The following is a 17,634-nucleotide window of genomic DNA, read 5'->3' as shown; positions in this document are numbered from 1 at the left end:
GATAACCACTGGTAGAATTTTGGTGTACGTTGTTCCAGTTTTTTTCTGTGTATATTTTTTTGTTGAGTTATCGTACATCATTTCATACTGTGATACATACGGGTGTCCTGTTTTGTTTTGTTTTTTTTTTCCCCCTTGATATTCTATTAGAAAAAAATTTTTGGTGCTTTATTGCAGTGCCATTTTAAATTAATACAGGAATATAGGTCAAAAGTTTTTCACAAATCTATCCTTTAACTTATTTCTTTTATTATTTTCTCTTTATCTTCTAACCAAGTTTTATACATTTCCAGTTAAATCACTGACAGTTTTGTTTTACATATTTGGTTAATGTGATAGTATATGCATTTTTATATCTTGCTTATATTTTTTCTCTTACCTTCCCATTCTTTCTGCCAAGCAAATGGAGGTTAGTCTAATAAGTATACTTCCATATACCATATATACATTTACTCCATTATAGTATATCTACACATACATCTACTGTGCTGATATCTATGCATGTGTGAAAGTATAGGCAAATGTTTATTTACAAAAGTGGCATTGTATTATAGATACAATTCTTTGCAGCATCTTTTTCTCATTTTACATCATGAACACACACTAAATTAGTAAATATGGATCTACTACATTCTATTTAAGAGCTATATAATAGTTTGTAATATGGCTGTACTGCAGTTTTTTTCAACCATTATTTTGTTGATGGACATTTAGGTTATTTTCAAGTTTTTATGTTGTTTTTTTTTTACAATAAATATTCTTTATTCCTTTTTTTTTTTTAAGATTTTATTTATTTATTTGACAGAGAGAGAAAGAGAGATCACTGGTAGGCAGAGAGGCAGGCAGAGAGGCAGGCAGAGGTGGAAGGAGAAGCAGACTCCCTGCTGAGCAGAGAGCCTGATGCAGGGCTCCATACCAGGACCCTGAGACCATGACCTGAGCCGAAGGCAGAGGCTTAACCCACTGAGCCACCCAGGCACCCTTTCATTATATAGCCATATTGGAGTTTTTGCTTATATAGTAGAGTTTCCCAGAAATAGAATATCTGGGCCAGACAGTTTTTATGTTTTAAATTTTAACAGATATTTCAAATTGTTTTTGAAATATTACAGGAGTTCATCTTCTCAAGACTAACATCTGAAAGTGGTGTTTTCTTCTAGCATCTAATACATTATTCCTCTTAATTAAAAAAAATGATGAAGTGTCATCTCATTGCTGATTTAAATAGCACAAAAGCACTTTCTGCATAATAATCATACATAAAGATTTCCTGGGGTGTCTGGGTGACTCAGTCGATTAAGCATCCGACTTTTGACTTCTACCCAGGTCATGATCTCAGGATCCTGAGCTTGAGCCCTGCATCAGACTAGCACTCTTGTGGGGAGCCTGCTTGAGAGTCTCTTTCCTTGTCCCTCTTCTGCCCCTCCCCCTGCTCATGTGCTCATGCTCTCTCAAATAAATAAATAGAACTAAAAAAAAAATTGCTCTACAGCCTCATGTTCCCTATGTCCATTTTTTTCTCATATCTGTGAACCTTTGGAGTACCACTACCTCTTTAAGTTTTAGCTTATGTGGTATTTTCTGTTCTTGTACCTGAAACTTCCTACATTACCATCCTTAAGGTTTGCTGGCTGCCCGTTCAGTGTGCTTAATTTTCTGGTAGCCCACAGTCATAATGGCTTATTGAGTTGTGTGTAAACTCACCCTCCCTCCCCTCCCCACATTAGACTGCAAACTTCAGAAAGCAGAGATGGTGTCTTGTTTTTCCAAGATTTCCCAGGATCCAGGGTAATATCTGAAATTGGTCAGTACTTAATATATTCTTGTTGACTAATTGAGAACATTTTATGACATCTCATTACCTCTACAATAATGTTTCATGGTAGAAAAAGATTGTAATTATCTGTTTTTCATATGTATCTGCAAACTCATTTCCCACCACTCTCTGCTTCATAACCCTGCACTCCATCCATTTCAGCGATATGTGTTTTTAATGACTATACAATATTGTTTACCTCTGCTTCCTTTTATAAATCCTGTTTCTTTTGCCTGGAATGCCCTCTCTTTCCTTCCTTCTCTCTTGGCAGACTTTTTCTCATTCTTTCACCCCTGTTGATAGGTCACTTTTCATCCTTCAGAATGTGTACAGATTTCCTTTATAACATTTATCCCAACACATTGCAATTCTTAGTTTTGTTATTTCTGTCTTCCCTAATGGACTAAATTCTAATGAGCTCTGTGTCTTTGTCATAACATACATGATACCTGGTGTCTGTTACATTAAAGACAAAAAATGGTGAGTAAGTAAATGACTGATCTATGTTTATAAGAAAAATTATTGTAGTCCTTGGAACACAAATATTTTAGAACCTCATAGCCTGATATTATAAGTGGTGAGTTAAATTGAGGTCAGATGTATACTTCCTCAGCATGATTGCCTTTGGGCCTTCTAAATTTTTGTACCAAGAGACTCTAAAGAGATTGAAGTTAGTAAGAAGCTAAATAACTATGAATATTATGAGTATAATATTTTTATGGGAAGAAACAGTATCTCAGGAAGACCATAGAAATCAGAAAAGAGTAACGTAACTTAAATTACTGTCATTTTTATATTTACAGTTCTTTGCGGTAGTTGGAAAATACTGGATGCTTTTTAGACTGGTTTATATTATTTGCTTTAGTAAATTAATTGAAAAATGTTATGTTGAAGAAATAAGACATTTTACCTTGAAAATAATTGCTGCTGCATTCTAGGAAATAATATTTAATTTTTGTTAACTTTAAATTAGCATATTTCTATCTGTAGTAGTCATAGAATATATTACTCTTGGTTTTTCATAGAATTGGGGATGCCTGCATTTTTGCCTGCATTTTTATGTATATCTCAAGACATAATTAAAATATATTTCTTCTACCAATTTTTAATATTTAATGAAGGGTACTTTGTTGAATTTGCATTTGTCAAATTTTATCATAGGATCGTATTTTGTTGATATTTATTTTGTTCCATTGTTAGAAAAATTAATTACCGTTGAAGAGGTATAGAGAATCATGAAAACTGGCTTTAGTTAAAAATATTCAGTGCTTATATACTGTCAGTTTCCTTTTCAAATACTAGTAACCTTAGAGTATTTTGAAATTTGCAGGCATTTTTGATGTTACTCAAACTTAAGGAAAGTATAGTTCAATTCTATAAGAAAAGAGCAGAAGTTTTAAGATACAACTTACAATTTTCCCTTTTTAAGCTAAAGGATAGTAGGGAAAAGCAAATTAAATTTTTATTGAGATTAATTTTGCTATTTTTTTTCTTGAATATAAGTGGAAATAACTATAATCTATATGAATGTGCATTTGTATATGTGTATATGTACATAGTGGAGCTTCAGAAAGATATAATTTTATCAGAGAATTGTTAATATTCCCAAAAATGTTACTTGGGTTAGATTACCCTCTTAAGCATCAATACCTTGTTTCTGATTTTGTATATGTTGTTATAGAAATCACATTAGAAGTTAGATTTATTCTTTTCGGAAAATTAAATACAACTTCTGTAATCCTGTCTTTACAAAGTAGTGATTTTATATATATATATGCATGTATATGAATGTGTGTCCATATATGTATATGTATATATCATATCATAGTAATTTTTGGTTTGGTTTTGTTTTTTTGCTGTCTTGTTTTCCTACCTGTATGGCAGAATGTTAATGTAGTTAAGTCAGTAATATTTATCTTGGTTTTGTAGCAAGACTGATGTGGATATTAAAGTTTGAAAACCTTGTTAAAATTTAATCATTTTAAAATTAGTTGGTTTTGTTATTTTAATAGGAAAGATATTGTTGTCTATAAATGTTTGGTTTACTAAGCTTGAATATATATGATATTAAAAATATAAGATGTTTTTTAATTGAACTTTCTGATTATGTACTTGAGACTTTTCATACCTACATGATAATTTTATGAGGTAAAAGAAATTTTACTGTATCAACTGTAGTTCTGATATTAACACTTGGGTGTGGAATGGGTTTGGGGATTAATGTGGGGAAATTGGGAGAAAAGTATAATGTCTAAAACAGTAAAGAATAAATTTCCATGCTTTTAGTTTGAATTATTTTTTATTCATTGTAGTGTTTTCATTTTGTGAGCTTTTCTATGCACATACAAAATGTTTCTCCTCAGGCCCCCTTGTATTTGCTGGTCCTATTTTTATGAACCATCGAGAACAGGCTCTAGCCAGACTCAGATCCCATCCAGCTCAGCTAAAGCATAAACGGGACAAGCACAAAGGTATTTGGTCTTCCTTATCGATTAGGTGGGATACTTCCCCAGTTTCTTCCACTCATTTGAATTTTGTCTCTGGGAAAATGCACAAACCTAATTCTTCTACTTGGCTTCTTTCATTATATAGCCTGAGGAGAAAGAACATGATGAAAGATGTACTGTTTGTCAATGGCTGTCAGTCTCATTCCTTTTTATTTGTTAACTTTAATAAGACATTTTGCAGTGTTTCTTTTTCTTTACCTTTTCTTTTCCAATTTCATAAAGTTGAGGGAAGATGGAAAAATAATTATTGCTTTCTGTTTTTATCCTTTATTATTTGCTCTTCGATGACTGCTATCTGACGTTTTATAGTACTTTTTAAAAAATGTTTTAGAATTAACAAAATTACTAAATTCAATGTATAAAGTGATAATGAGTTGATTGCTATTATACTTTTCCATTGTTTTAATATTAAAGTTTATATATACAACACACACAAATTATTTGGTATTTGAGGGTTAAATGCTGATAGGTGTAAATAAAGAGTTATTATATCGACCTATTCTAGTCCTAGAAAACTGTCAGAGGTCTAGACAAGTCTGTGAGTTAACTAAGAATCTATTTCTGTGTAATTCTTTGAGATCTTATAGCTCTGGATTAATTAGACATATCCCTAAAGCAAACTTATTTTCCTTTAAACTACAGGTATGGGTCAACTAAGATCAGGAAAGAATTTAATGCAGAGTATTTATAAATTTATATATAAATTCTGCCTTGAATCCTGGTGTGTGTACCAGGGGCTCTTTGACAAATATAACTTCCAGTTGCTGCTTTCTTAAATGCTCAGAATATATCCCACAAAATAGAATACGAAGTTTTAAAAACATACATTCCATGTAGACAACTTAACCTGTTTTGTGTTTTATTTTTCCTTTGCTGCAAGACTCTTATAAACTAATTTTATTTTTAAACTTTCATATGCAATATATTATATTTAACTTTATTTACATTTGCTTCTCTCAATTTATCAGCTTGCCACTCAAAGCAAAACCACAAAACAAAACAAACAAAACCCCTCTTATTAATCAAAGTATTGGTAGAGCACTTTTTAAGATATATTCTACAGAAATAAAAATTGAGGATATTTTAAATCTAACATGATTAACTATAGGAAAAGTTGTGATTGCTTCATTTATTGAGTGCTCTAATAATGCCATAAATGTTTAAATCTAAGGAATGATATTTGGGGTATACTATGTGTCAGTTATTTTATTGCCAGAATTTCTGATCTCATATTTTATACTATGCTACTATTAGGATGGATTTTTCTCAGTTGTCTTTTTTTTTTTAACCCCCAATTAAGGAAAAGTGGAATTTTTCTAGTACTTTACCTGAGGTTAAATGTCCACATTTCATGAAGCAGTTTAAAACTTTTTCAGCTCCATGTTAGTTTCTTATGGCCAAACATCATACATTTTTGCAGAATTTGAAAATGAAATGCTAAGTGAAGACTAGGGTTACAAATTTAAAACCGACTTTTCACAGTGTCTACATTGAGTAGCTGTAGCAGTTACTCAACAATAACTGGCCTTGCTGCCATCTTATCTACTATAGGCTTATTTTATAACAATACTGTGTTTTTGTAGCAACCTCTTTAGAAGGACTTACTTGTGGTATTACAGTATACAGCCAGTTGTGTGTATGTATATGTGTTTTTATCAGGTTTGGTAGAGTGAAACAGTTTCATCTCTTTACCACCAAAATGAATTTAAAGTGTAAGTAAGTAATATTTTATCAAATGGTGCTTTATTTTACATAAAGAGTACTAACTTACCACTCACTAATTCCTGTACACCCACAAACTCTCTCTACCTATTCTCTTAGCATTCACTATTCCTGTCATTTAATCATCTCCCACGCACTCTGCTTTTAACTCTTGCTACATATAATCACGTTCTTTTAATAAATTTTTCCTACATATGATTTTCTCTTTTTATCTTACCCTGTTTGTCTTCCACGAGAAATTTACTATATTAATTGCTGTGTTCTGTCTTTCATTTAATTATATTGGTGGTACAGATTGTCAGATGGTAATAGATAAAATTGTCTTGACTATCACTTTTTTGTGGAGGTGTGTGGAGGGTAAGAAATGTGGATTTATTGTTAACCAGGAGTGGGTTCTGAGCTGAAAAGTTGAAGAGCTTCTGGCTGACTGGAGAAAATTCAGAGAAGGTCACAGAATCCAACCTTTTATAGGCAAATTTTGACTGGAGGGAAACTAGACTATATAAGGCTCAGTTAATAAGTATAACATATAATCCATAAAACATATAGTAAGTTATTTTAAAAATGTAACCGTAGACCATATTTCAAACAGATAACTGGATTAACATTTGTTTCAGCTATTCAGTGCCTTACATAGAAAAAGATTTTGATGTAGTACTCCTAGTTAGGAACATCTGAATTGCTCTGGAGACAGTCTTGAAATCTGGCTTGGAGTGACTAATATGGAACCCGAAGGGTCACTGATAAACATCTTTGTGTATTTTATACCTATTTTCTGTTTAGAAATGGTGTGGTATAATGGAAATTATATAGCCTTTGGAATTAGATGTCAGTTTTAGTCCTAAATTTGTCATTTTTTAGAACTATGTGGCTGTTCAGAAATTTCATGATCTCTTTGGCTTCAGTTTTCCTTTTTTTAAAAGATAAGAATGATAATTCGTAACTGATTATGTTGATTTAAAGATTTAATTAAGATATATATGTATGTGTATATGTATGTATATATATGTGTATATATACATATATATTCTTGGGATTCTTTGCTTTCTCTTTTAGAATTATCCAAAAGCACAAAATTTGAGATTTGTTAAAGATATAATTAATTTCTTTTTAGAAAAGATTTAATATGTCAGCCATTTGATGGTTGTAAAATAGATGATCAAACTCCAGAACTGCCCTACTACTTATTACTTTGGGCTGGTTACTTAACCCTTCTAAGCCTCAGTTTTCCCAGTTGCAAAGTAGAGTAACAATACTGATATCATCAGTTGTTGTACTGATTTTTAAAAAGCAACAGTAATGAATATTGATTGAACACTTTTTATATATTACATAGGAGCTTGTGAGGTAATGTACACTATTGCTATTTCATAGATAGAAGTTAAAGGTTTAAAGAAGGTCCAGTGTTCAGTTGTCATACAAGTAGCAAATGGTAGAGCCAGAATTCCAATTCAAGTCTCTTAGTCTTCAGTGCCCAAAAGCACTTCTTCACTGTGGTATTTAAATATTCATTGTGTAGTACAAAGTAAGTGCATAGCTAACTGTATTTGTTAAGTGCTCTGCTGTTTTCTTTTAGTCATTTTGTTCAAAGTACTCACTGTGTTCTGTGCTACGTTTTATGATATGCATGACTATAAGATTACTCAAGAAAGTATAGATTGAGGTAAATATTAAAATTAAAAGTTAGAGCCCTTTAGATATTGAATCTTCTTATCTCTCTGTGTGTACACAAATATGCATAAATAATGTAGCATATATATACACACAATATTTTAATTGTATCTGTCAAACTTTATAGCTGTGTTATAGTTTCATTATCACATAGATGGACAAACTTATAGTAGGGGAAAATGCAGATACGCTTATACCTACATGGCCAATTATAAGAATATTCAGATCTAATTATTTTTCCAGCAAATCTGAGATTATGTTGCTGCTCATTATCACTTTATTAAATAATGAGGAGAATTAATCTTGCTAAATTTCACTTCCTGATTCTTGAATTGACACTGAATTTTTAGCTGCGAATCAGGTACCCTTTTATTCTTTGATGACCTGTAAATTTCTAAACTGTTAGATGTTTACTTGATTTTTTAACTGACATCAAATACGAGATACAAATATGTATTTTTGAAATTCTTCCACTGCTGCTGCTAATGATAAAAAACTTCATCTCCTTTTTTTTTACTTGTTATGTTTTCACCATTTATAATAATTGAGAGATTATTTAATGTAGTTAGATACAGGTTTGTTTGGATGAACTTGAACAAAATGTTCCTCATATTATTTTTACCTTTAAATAATAACGGTTACTCTTTTAATCACTATGATTTTAATCAGTAAATTACTAGGCTTCTTCTTTTTCTTTTTTTTTTTTTTTTTTTTTTTTTGTCTCCTTCCCTGATGCTGTACCTCTATTGTGGGATTTGTATCTATATTTATTAATCTCTGAATCACAGGAGAGGGCAAAATGCTAAACTCAAAGGTAAAAATTTCTAATTAAGCATCAATACATTTATGTAAAGTAAAATGATACTTGTAATGTTGAATTTACCTAAGTCTGACAAAATCCCATGAACACAATATGTTTTCTCTGTTAAATTAGATCTGGTTTTAATAATTAGATATTTTTACCAGTTGAGATCAAGCTGTAAAATTTCTATACATCTGTCATCTTATATAGTTTTTAGACAATTTTTACTCCTTTTTGTATAAGGCCTTGTTTGTATTAACTGTTCCACTGTCTTTCAAGATGAGGAGTCTTAGAACTAAGACTGTGCTTCATTTTGGATGGAGTTAACAAAATGTTGTGATTTTTTTTCTTTTTAGCCCATTCATTCTTGCAGATTTAGTTTGACACACCCACATTAGGTAATTTAGCAAAAGAGGAATCCTATTCTTTATCCTATTATAGTAAAACCTCTCACTAATTCAGAATTTATTATACTTCAGATGCAGTATTTGTGATCTTTTTTGAGTAAAAAATTCAAAGTAATTTCTTCCTCTGAATTTTCAGGGTCATACTTATAAGGGGAAACCTGTCTAAAATCACTAGCTTTTCAAACCAAGGGCTCAAGAAATGAAGGATTCCTTCAACGTGCCTTCAACCTCTGGGTCCAGCAATTAATTCTTGTATGTTAAAGGACTTTTATGTTTATGGTACATTTTTATGTAATATAGGCCTATTTTGAATTATAATGTAGGTAACCACATTTTGTTTATTGTAGCACTTAGTTTAATCTGTAAACTGTACTGCTTGAAGATACTAGACAGAATTTTTACCTAAATGTTTTATGATTAAGAAAGACCTTTTCAGTAAGTCATATGGACCAACCTATTCTATGTTATTCCGAATTAGTGAGGTTTTACTGTCCTAGTGTTATAAAGAGTTTAAAGATTTTTTAAATAATAGGATGTTATTTAGTTATAAAAAGGAAACTCATAATTTAGGCCAGTCTTATCTTACCTGGATCATTACTAAAGGTTAGAAATACTATATAAAAGAGGAAAGGGTAATATTGAACAGAATTTGATGTTATTCTGTCTAGCATTCTAAAATGGGCAATAAAAATTCAGATGTCATTAAAAATGTATATAGATCCACATGTGTATCTGCATATTATACACACTTATTTAGAGTTGCTATTCCACAAGGAAGTGGCTTATACTAGTTGACCTTTTGAAATTCCTTCCAGATTTACATTTATTTCAAGTGTAAGGAATTTGAATCTTGATAATACAGAGATCATATTTTAGTTCGTATATAGTTTTAGATTAGGAAAAATGAGTTGTCTCCTTTATTCACACTTTCTGGACTAAAGTTTTAGATCCTGGAATGTGGTTTTTGTTTTATGGTCAGAATGCCAGAATATTTAAGTTAAATGTAAAAAATAGGGGTGGAGAGAAATGTTTGAAGCAAGTTCGAGAGGGGAAAAAAGAACTGAAACAGAAAGGTTTGGTTGAGAGTAGTGTTTGGGGGCTAGAAAAAGACCACAAAGTAGAATGGCTAAGGAGCAGGGTGGGACAGAAAAGATGAATAAGAGCCAGCCATTGGATTACAATATATTGGATAAAGCTCTTTGGTCTTTATACATTTTTTTAAAGTTCAATTGATGGAATACTAATGGACAGGGTAGCCTTTCTGAGATGTATATGTGATATCTAAGTCATTTAAAAGTCAACTAGGAACTTATTTTTTAAGTGGCTGGTACTAACACTATTACTGAGTTTAAAATAATTGTTAAGTGACTTTGCATGCAGTTATTTTTATGCAAACTAAATTTTCCCATGTAAACTATTTAGAATTTTGTTAAATATATAATTTAATGACCCATTTACATTACATAACTGACTAGCTTAATAGGTTTTATCCATAACCAAATCTTTTCTCTGTTTTTATTGATTTAGTGATACTTGCAAACAGAAATATGTAGTATATCTTTCCAAAATTCCTTCTTTACAGGTAGATTCTTGATCTGTCACTTCTAACAGCTGCAGATTCTTGCTTATTTCTCTTAACATTTTTCTCTTATTCTTCCATAGTAAACTGATTGAAAGTTTTATTTTGAAGATGAATAATGGCTTAATCACAAATTATAACACTTACAGATGGAAGTGGAGAACGAGGAGAAAAAGATGCCAGCAAAATCACAACATATCCTCCAGGCTCTGTGCGATTTGACTGTGAGCTCCGAGCAGTACAAGTCAGCTGTGGATTTCACCATTCAGGTAGCAGCTGGAACTTTAGGGTATAACTGCATTTTTATAATTGTGCTAAATAACTTAGTTGTTTGGTTTTGACAAATGCAGTCTACTAAGTATGTGTTAAAAGCTGTAGTATGACAATTTCTCTCAAATCTGTAAAAGCTTTGTATTTGTTACAGACACTGTGGCATGATAGAATAGGTACTTCTCTAGAGATCTGGTTTTTAATCTGTCTTCTGATGGACCTATTTTATAATTCAATTAATGAAACTGCTGAAGATGAAATAATCCCTAAAATTCCTTTGCTGTCTAGGATTATGTGATTTTTACCACCTGGTCCCATATTTTGCTGCTGTTCAATGAAACATGTGTATCAACAAATTCCTTAAAATGTAGAAAATAATTAAACTCTTAGTAAATTACTGACATTCGACCTATATAGCCTAGGTTGTACTGTTCAACCTTTATAAAAATAAAAAATGTTTAATTCTTTCTTTGGTACTAAATGTATTTCCTTATTTGACAAGCATTGACAGATATTAAAATTACAACATTTCATTGAAGTTGTGCATAATTGTACAGAGCTCAAACCCATGTGCTGCCTATATAATTATCCTAGATATGAGAGAACATTATTTTCTATGGAATTTTCTACTCATTATTAAAAAGGTTTTATAGTTGGCCCAAACTGGTATCTTATAAAATATTGATATTATTAAATGGCATTTATAAGAATTTTAATGTATTATATAAAACATTGTACATTTTTATAATCTATACAAATATTTTACAGAACTAAAATTATACTATATTACTAAGTATAAATTTCCTGTGATTCAATTACCCATTTTTTTTTTTTAAGTTTTTGTTTTAAACATTTGGTCCTCATGTGACTAGGGCACTCTTTAATCCCCATTACCTATTTCATCTATCCTTCCACCCACCTCCCCTCTGGTAACCGTCAGTTGGTTCTCTGTAGTTAAGATTCTGTTTTTTGCTTGTCTCTCTCAATCTCTTTTTTTCCCCTATGCCCATTTGTTTTGTTTCTTGAACTCAACATATGAATGAAATCATATGGTATTTGTCTTTTTCTGACTTTCTCTTACTCTCTACGTCCATCCATGTCGTTGCAGATGGCAAGATTTCATTCTTTTTCATAGCTGAATAATATTACATTGTATATATATGTATATTACATATTCTTTATCTATTCATGTCAATTACACATTTTAATGGCTCTGTAAATTTTAAATAGTGTATATTATACTGCTTTCAGTATTGTTATGACAAATAAAAAATACATATAATAAAGCTGTATATTTTGTTTTCAGTGGTTTTAATGGAAAATGGAGATGTCTATACGTTTGGATATGGGCAGCATGGGCAGCTAGGACATGGAGATGTCAATTCCAGGTACTAGGACTTTTTGTTTGAAGATACGTTTTCTTTTTTTTCTTTCTAAATATTTATTTCTATACTTGAAATCGTGTTTATGCCATTGTTTTGCAAAATGTGGCCCATAAATCATTGGTGGATCTTGATTTTGTAGTTGAGTGCTTTTGTGGAGATAGATGATTTTGTGGCTTCAGAAGAAATATTGATTTACATTTTATACATTTAAAATAGAAGAGTGACTATGATTATCACAAAATTCTTCCATATTCTTAGTAATTATTATTTTCTTAAAGGCTGTTCATAGCAATAGAAAAGACAGTGGATATCCCCAAATTGCATTTTTAAATTACATTTTTAATTGCATTTTTAAAAATCAGTGGATTCATTCATATCCCTTAATGTTGTCAGTTTTGAAATTTTGATCTAATATTAACATGAAATCATAGAAGCATTTTGATAATCTTTAAACAGAACCTGCAGTCTCTCAGAGGAAACTGACTTATCTGGAATAGTAAAGAACTATTGGTGGTGGAGACTATCAGATATTGCCTTATATTCCTTCTTCCCTGCCTCGTTTGGGAGTAGAGTTTTTGTTGGTGACATGACTATGCCGTAAAGACTTCATTTTCCTGCTTCCATTGCTGCAGGATATAGCCGTGTGAATTAAAATGTGCTTTGGAACCATGCTGTTAAAGGGGAGGGAAGTACTCTTCCACTTCCTGTCCTTGCTTCCCAGCTTGTGGCCTGGAATCTATGTGTAGTGGCAGGAACTGGAGAAGTCGATGCAGCAATCATAACTTCGAAACCACACATTGAGACTGGCAGAGCTACAAGACAAAGAGAGTCCGAGTCCCTGACACCGTAGAATTGCCACATTGGCTTCTTACAAGTGGATGCTCAGCTGAGAGAGAAATAAACTTCTATCTTGTTTAAGTCCTTGTTACTTTGGCTTTCCTTATGCCAGCTGAATTCATTTCCTGCTTAATAATAGAAGTGAGAATGCTTTTGGCTGAAAGTATAGAAAATCTATCTTTATTAGTTCAGGACTTCAAGAAGAGGTTATTAAGACAGGATGTGATGTGCAAAGGAGTCATTGGGAGAAAGCTCCTGTGGAAGATGAAAGGGAAAAGCGCAGGAATAAGCAGGGAAAACTGTCAAACACAATGCAGATCTGACCCTGTGAGAGGAAAAAAGGAAGAAGGATAGAGTAGGAACTGTCTAGAGTGAAGTGCAGTTCTGAGAGAGGAGTTTCAGGCAGGCAGTCTGGTGCCCTTAAGCTGAGGTTGCCCTTGGAGAAGCCCCATATCGGGCAGGATGGTCAAGCATTATACCTTACCATGCTCAGACATGGCTGATAGCAACCTAGGGGAGAAGAATGGCCTCATGGATCCAAAGGGACAGCATCTCAGCTCTGCTCCCTGAAGTAGGTTGTCAGAGGTCTCCATGATCCACGTATATGGCTGCCTCACCATTGAAACCAGCCTAATTGATTAAGCCTGGAGATATGTACGGCAGCTTCAGGCCAGACTTGACTTACTCTGATTCATTTTGCCATAAGAACCTTATATCTTTGGTGAATCTCTACTCTGCCTCTTTCTCCCTTGTACTTTTAAGATACCTGCCAGAATCAACTGGGTGTGTATGGTTTCTCTTTTATGTACAGTGAATTACTCTAGTCCTTAAGTAAAATCCAGAATTTTCACTCTGTTCTGAAACCACCCCATTACTCTGGCAGGGATGCAGTTATTGCCATTTATATGGTAAAGACCAGTGATTCTTAATCCTGGCTGCACACTGGAATTACCTAGGGAACTTCAGAAATCCTATGCTGGATTCTACCTCTAAGAAGAATATGTTGGGAGTTGCGGGTAGGGTGGAGGTGGATGGAGGCAGCAAGGGCAGTGCTGGATAGGATCAAGAGTTTTTTTCCTAAAAACTGTCCATACTCTAATGTGCATCAGGATTAAGGTCGGTTCACTGTTTGTCCCTCATGGGTAGGGTCAGATCCATTTGCAGTGCACACAAAATGGGTATGAAATGGCATAACCTTAGTTACTTTGATGAATGTTGTTGCTAATGAGAAGAGATAATTAAGGAACCATTAAGTTGAATTTCTTAATAAATGTAGCATCCATTTAATATTCTTGTCAAGAGATTTGTAAAGCGGTCACAATCTTTTTCCTTTTATTTAAATGTTTTAATTCTAGTTAACAAACGCTACTGCAATCTTAATGACCAATATCGTGCTTAGAAAGAGAGCAAAAGGTCTTTGGCAGAATCAGTTTCTCAGATGTCACTGGATATGACATTTGAATATTGGACATTGGACATGGTAAAATATCAGTGGCTTGCAGGGTTGAGCAGTTACTGTCACAGGTGTTAGAAGGCAACAGATATTTTGCTTTATAGTTGAATGACATCAGTGATATGCAGAGACTGAGTCAGAGTTGTAATTTGTATGGGGAAGAATTTGTCAACTTTTCTGTTTTTCACTGAGGCTCATGACACAGAAGAGGGTTTATCATCATCTTCATTGTCATCATCATCGTTGTTGCTCATGTTGATAATTTTGTAGTCATGGTATAAGCTGAGAAAAGTGCATTACAGTTAGACATGATGGACCATCAATCATGTGCAGCAAGAGGGCAGAAAATAATCGCAAATAATTATATTTCATGGCCTCTCCTGAGTGGGAAGGAAATAGTGAAAATCATGAGTATAATCAAGTCACAGCCCTGAGGTAATTGTGCGATATGAAGAACAGGCAGCATAAGCACAAGATTCTGCTACACCACACTGAGGTGTAATGGCTATTGAAAGAGAAGTACTTTTTTTTTTTAAGATTTTATTTATTTATTTGACAGACAGAGATCACAAATAGGCAGAGAGGCAGGCAGTGAGAAAGGAGGAAGCAGGCTCCCTGCTGAGTGGAGAGCCCGATGCGGGGCTCGATCCCAGGACCCCGGGATCATGACCTGAGCTGAAGGCAGAGGCTTTAACCTACTGAGCCACCCAGGTTCCCCGAAAGAGAAGTACTCTTGTCAGCTTTTAAAATAAAGAAGTTACCTAAAAAAAAAAACATTGTCTCATAGACCTGATTATATCAGTGAGCACTGTCTCTTAATTTGCGCTGACTTGCTTCAGGTGATGGTATCATAGCAATATGCTGAGTATTTCAAATAGCTGGAATTTATCATCTTCACAAAAATATAATAGGTTTAAATTATTAAAAATATATCAGGGTTTCTTGAGAAGATTAAACTCTGGGGCGCCTGGGTGGCTCAGTGGGTTAAAGCCTCTGCCTTCAGCTCAGGTCATGGTCTCAGGGTCCTGGGATCGAGCCCTGCGTTGGGCTCTCCACTCGGTAAGGAGCCTGCTTCCTCCTCTCTCTCTGTGCCTGCCTCTCTGCTTACTTGTGATCTCTGTCTGTGAAATAAATAAATAAAATCTTTAAAAAAAAAAATGATTAAACTCTGGTGGGGTTTGCTTTAACTGCTTGATGCTGTTCTTTTCCCACAGGTACATTTTGATTCCTGGTTCCATTGATTGTTGTAACTGGAAGGATGTAGCATGTGGTGTGGGAAGAGTAAACTGGGTAGCCCAGTGAAATAATGCTTACACACTATGCCTGGGTGTCTTAAACAGAAATTAGCCAAAACCATTTCTGTTATAACCCCTCTAGTTACCCTATTTGTCTTGACCCATGTCGGACTTGGGAGGCAAGACACAAGAACTGTGGTACAAGTTGAGAATCAAATTGACCACGTATGTGGAGGAACAGAATCCCTATAGCATACATGTTAACTGACACAAAGAAGACATTTAGTAGATATTTACTTAAAGTGTATGGTTGGGGGGCAATTTTAAAAATGTCTGGTAAATCAAGTGCTTTTAACTGGAATTTATTGTATAGCACACAATAATGTGTGGTTAATGGAAGGTCAGTATTGAAGTGTGCATGGTGGCAAAGATTAACAAAATGTTATTGATGGTCTTCTTACTTAATGTGTTGTGTTGGCAAAATGAGTTCATTCTCTAGTTTGGGTCCTGATTCTATCACTTGGTACTCATATGACCTTGGCCAAGTTTACTTAACTTGTCTCTGTCTCTGTCTCTTCCTCTGTTTAATTGGAGTAAATATATTTCCCTGAGAAGGTTCTTACGAGAATTCAGGAAGATCATGCCTGTCATTCACTTAGCTCAGGGCCTAGTCCACGGTAAGTGCTCAGTGATGTTAGCTGCTGCTTTTTAAAGTAAGTCAGAAAGCTCGTGAAGGCTTTTGGACATTTTCATGATGTGTCTACTAGCCCTCTTTTTGGTTTGTTTCTTTTGTTCAGTATGCTTCTGAATGTCTGAATTCCATTTTTTAAAAAATTATTTTTAGTAAAAGATTATAGAGGCTTTTATTCTCTGTTTTTCAGTAGAATTTTGGTCATTCTTAAAGTGTCTTTGAGTTTCCTCTTTTTCTTGGTAGACTATCTTCATTCTGCATTAATATATTATCCAATCATAGTATCTAGAACCGTTTAGACAAGTTTGAAATCTTTGCTTCATCTATTACCAACTACCTAATTGCAATTTACTAGGCTTTACGTTAAATATCCCATAGGACTGTTGAAGAATTAGTGCAGTGTATGTGAAATGCTTAGTGTGTACACATGCATGCAAACATACACATGTTTTCTGTTCTTCCTGTGTATTCAAACTAATTTAATAAATGGGCTCACTAATATTATGGAAAGAGTTCAAAGACTGTTTTAGAAAGTCTGCCACCAGCTTTTGGGAAAATGCTCTAAGCTCCTCAGATCTACCCTGAGTTATTTTAATAATCAGTGATAGGTTTTATGTAAAAGTGCTTTGCAAACTACAGAGACTTTAACTGTTGTTAGAACGTTCCCTTTATTCTTTGCTACTGGTCATTTAGAGAGCATTAGTTCACTATATAACCCTTGGGGCCATTGTGGGTTTTTGTTTGTTTGTTTGTTTTTGTTTTGGCAAAGCTCCCTGTAGCTCAGGGTTGAAAACCATTTACCTTTCACTACTGTTCTTGGTCATATTACTCCCTCCACAAGTTGAAAAAACCACTGCTCTTTTGAGGCAAGGCCATTCTGCTCTCTTCCCCTTTCATTACTTACCATTCACTCAGTAGCCTTTCATTCACTGAAGATTTAGTATCTTGTTTGACAGTATATTCTCACTCTGAGTCTTGTCACATTCGTGAGTGACTTTTGTATCCTTGTCCGTGGTCCCATACAATATACTTAATCTTGACGCCTTCTATATAGTGAATTTTACTTCCACATTCATGGTAGTTATTCCCAGGACCCATCTTGGATCCAGCACAACTCCAACTCTGAATTCTTGAGTTTAAACACCTCATAATCTGATGATAATTCCTTCTGTGACTTAGCTTTACTTTACTCGGCCTTTGACTTCATCAGTACTTCATTCCCCACTGCCCTCTATGTTTTTACTCTCTTCTACCTTTTT

At 33.6% G+C, this 17,634-nt stretch overlaps 1 protein-coding gene across 1 annotated transcript in view; it reads left to right on the top strand.

Annotated features, from left to right (window-relative positions):
* The window catches only part of MYCBP2 (MYC binding protein 2), a 267,804-nt gene that overhangs the window by 79,056 nt on the left and 171,114 nt on the right, over window positions 1-17,634 (top strand). Inside the window, exons 18-20 of the mRNA XM_082701514.1 lie at window positions 4,180-4,287; window positions 10,654-10,773; window positions 12,081-12,162. Coding sequence (XP_082557640.1) covers window positions 4,180-4,287; window positions 10,654-10,773; window positions 12,081-12,162 — 310 coding nt within the window. The remainder of the gene's footprint in view (window positions 1-4,179; window positions 4,288-10,653; window positions 10,774-12,080; window positions 12,163-17,634) is intronic.

Source organism: Mustela nivalis (genome assembly GCF_964662115.1).
Source record: "Mustela nivalis genome assembly, chromosome: 15".
Taxonomy (NCBI): Eukaryota; Metazoa; Chordata; class Mammalia; order Carnivora; family Mustelidae; genus Mustela; species Mustela nivalis.
This window is presented reverse-complemented; position numbering and strand designations above follow the sequence as displayed.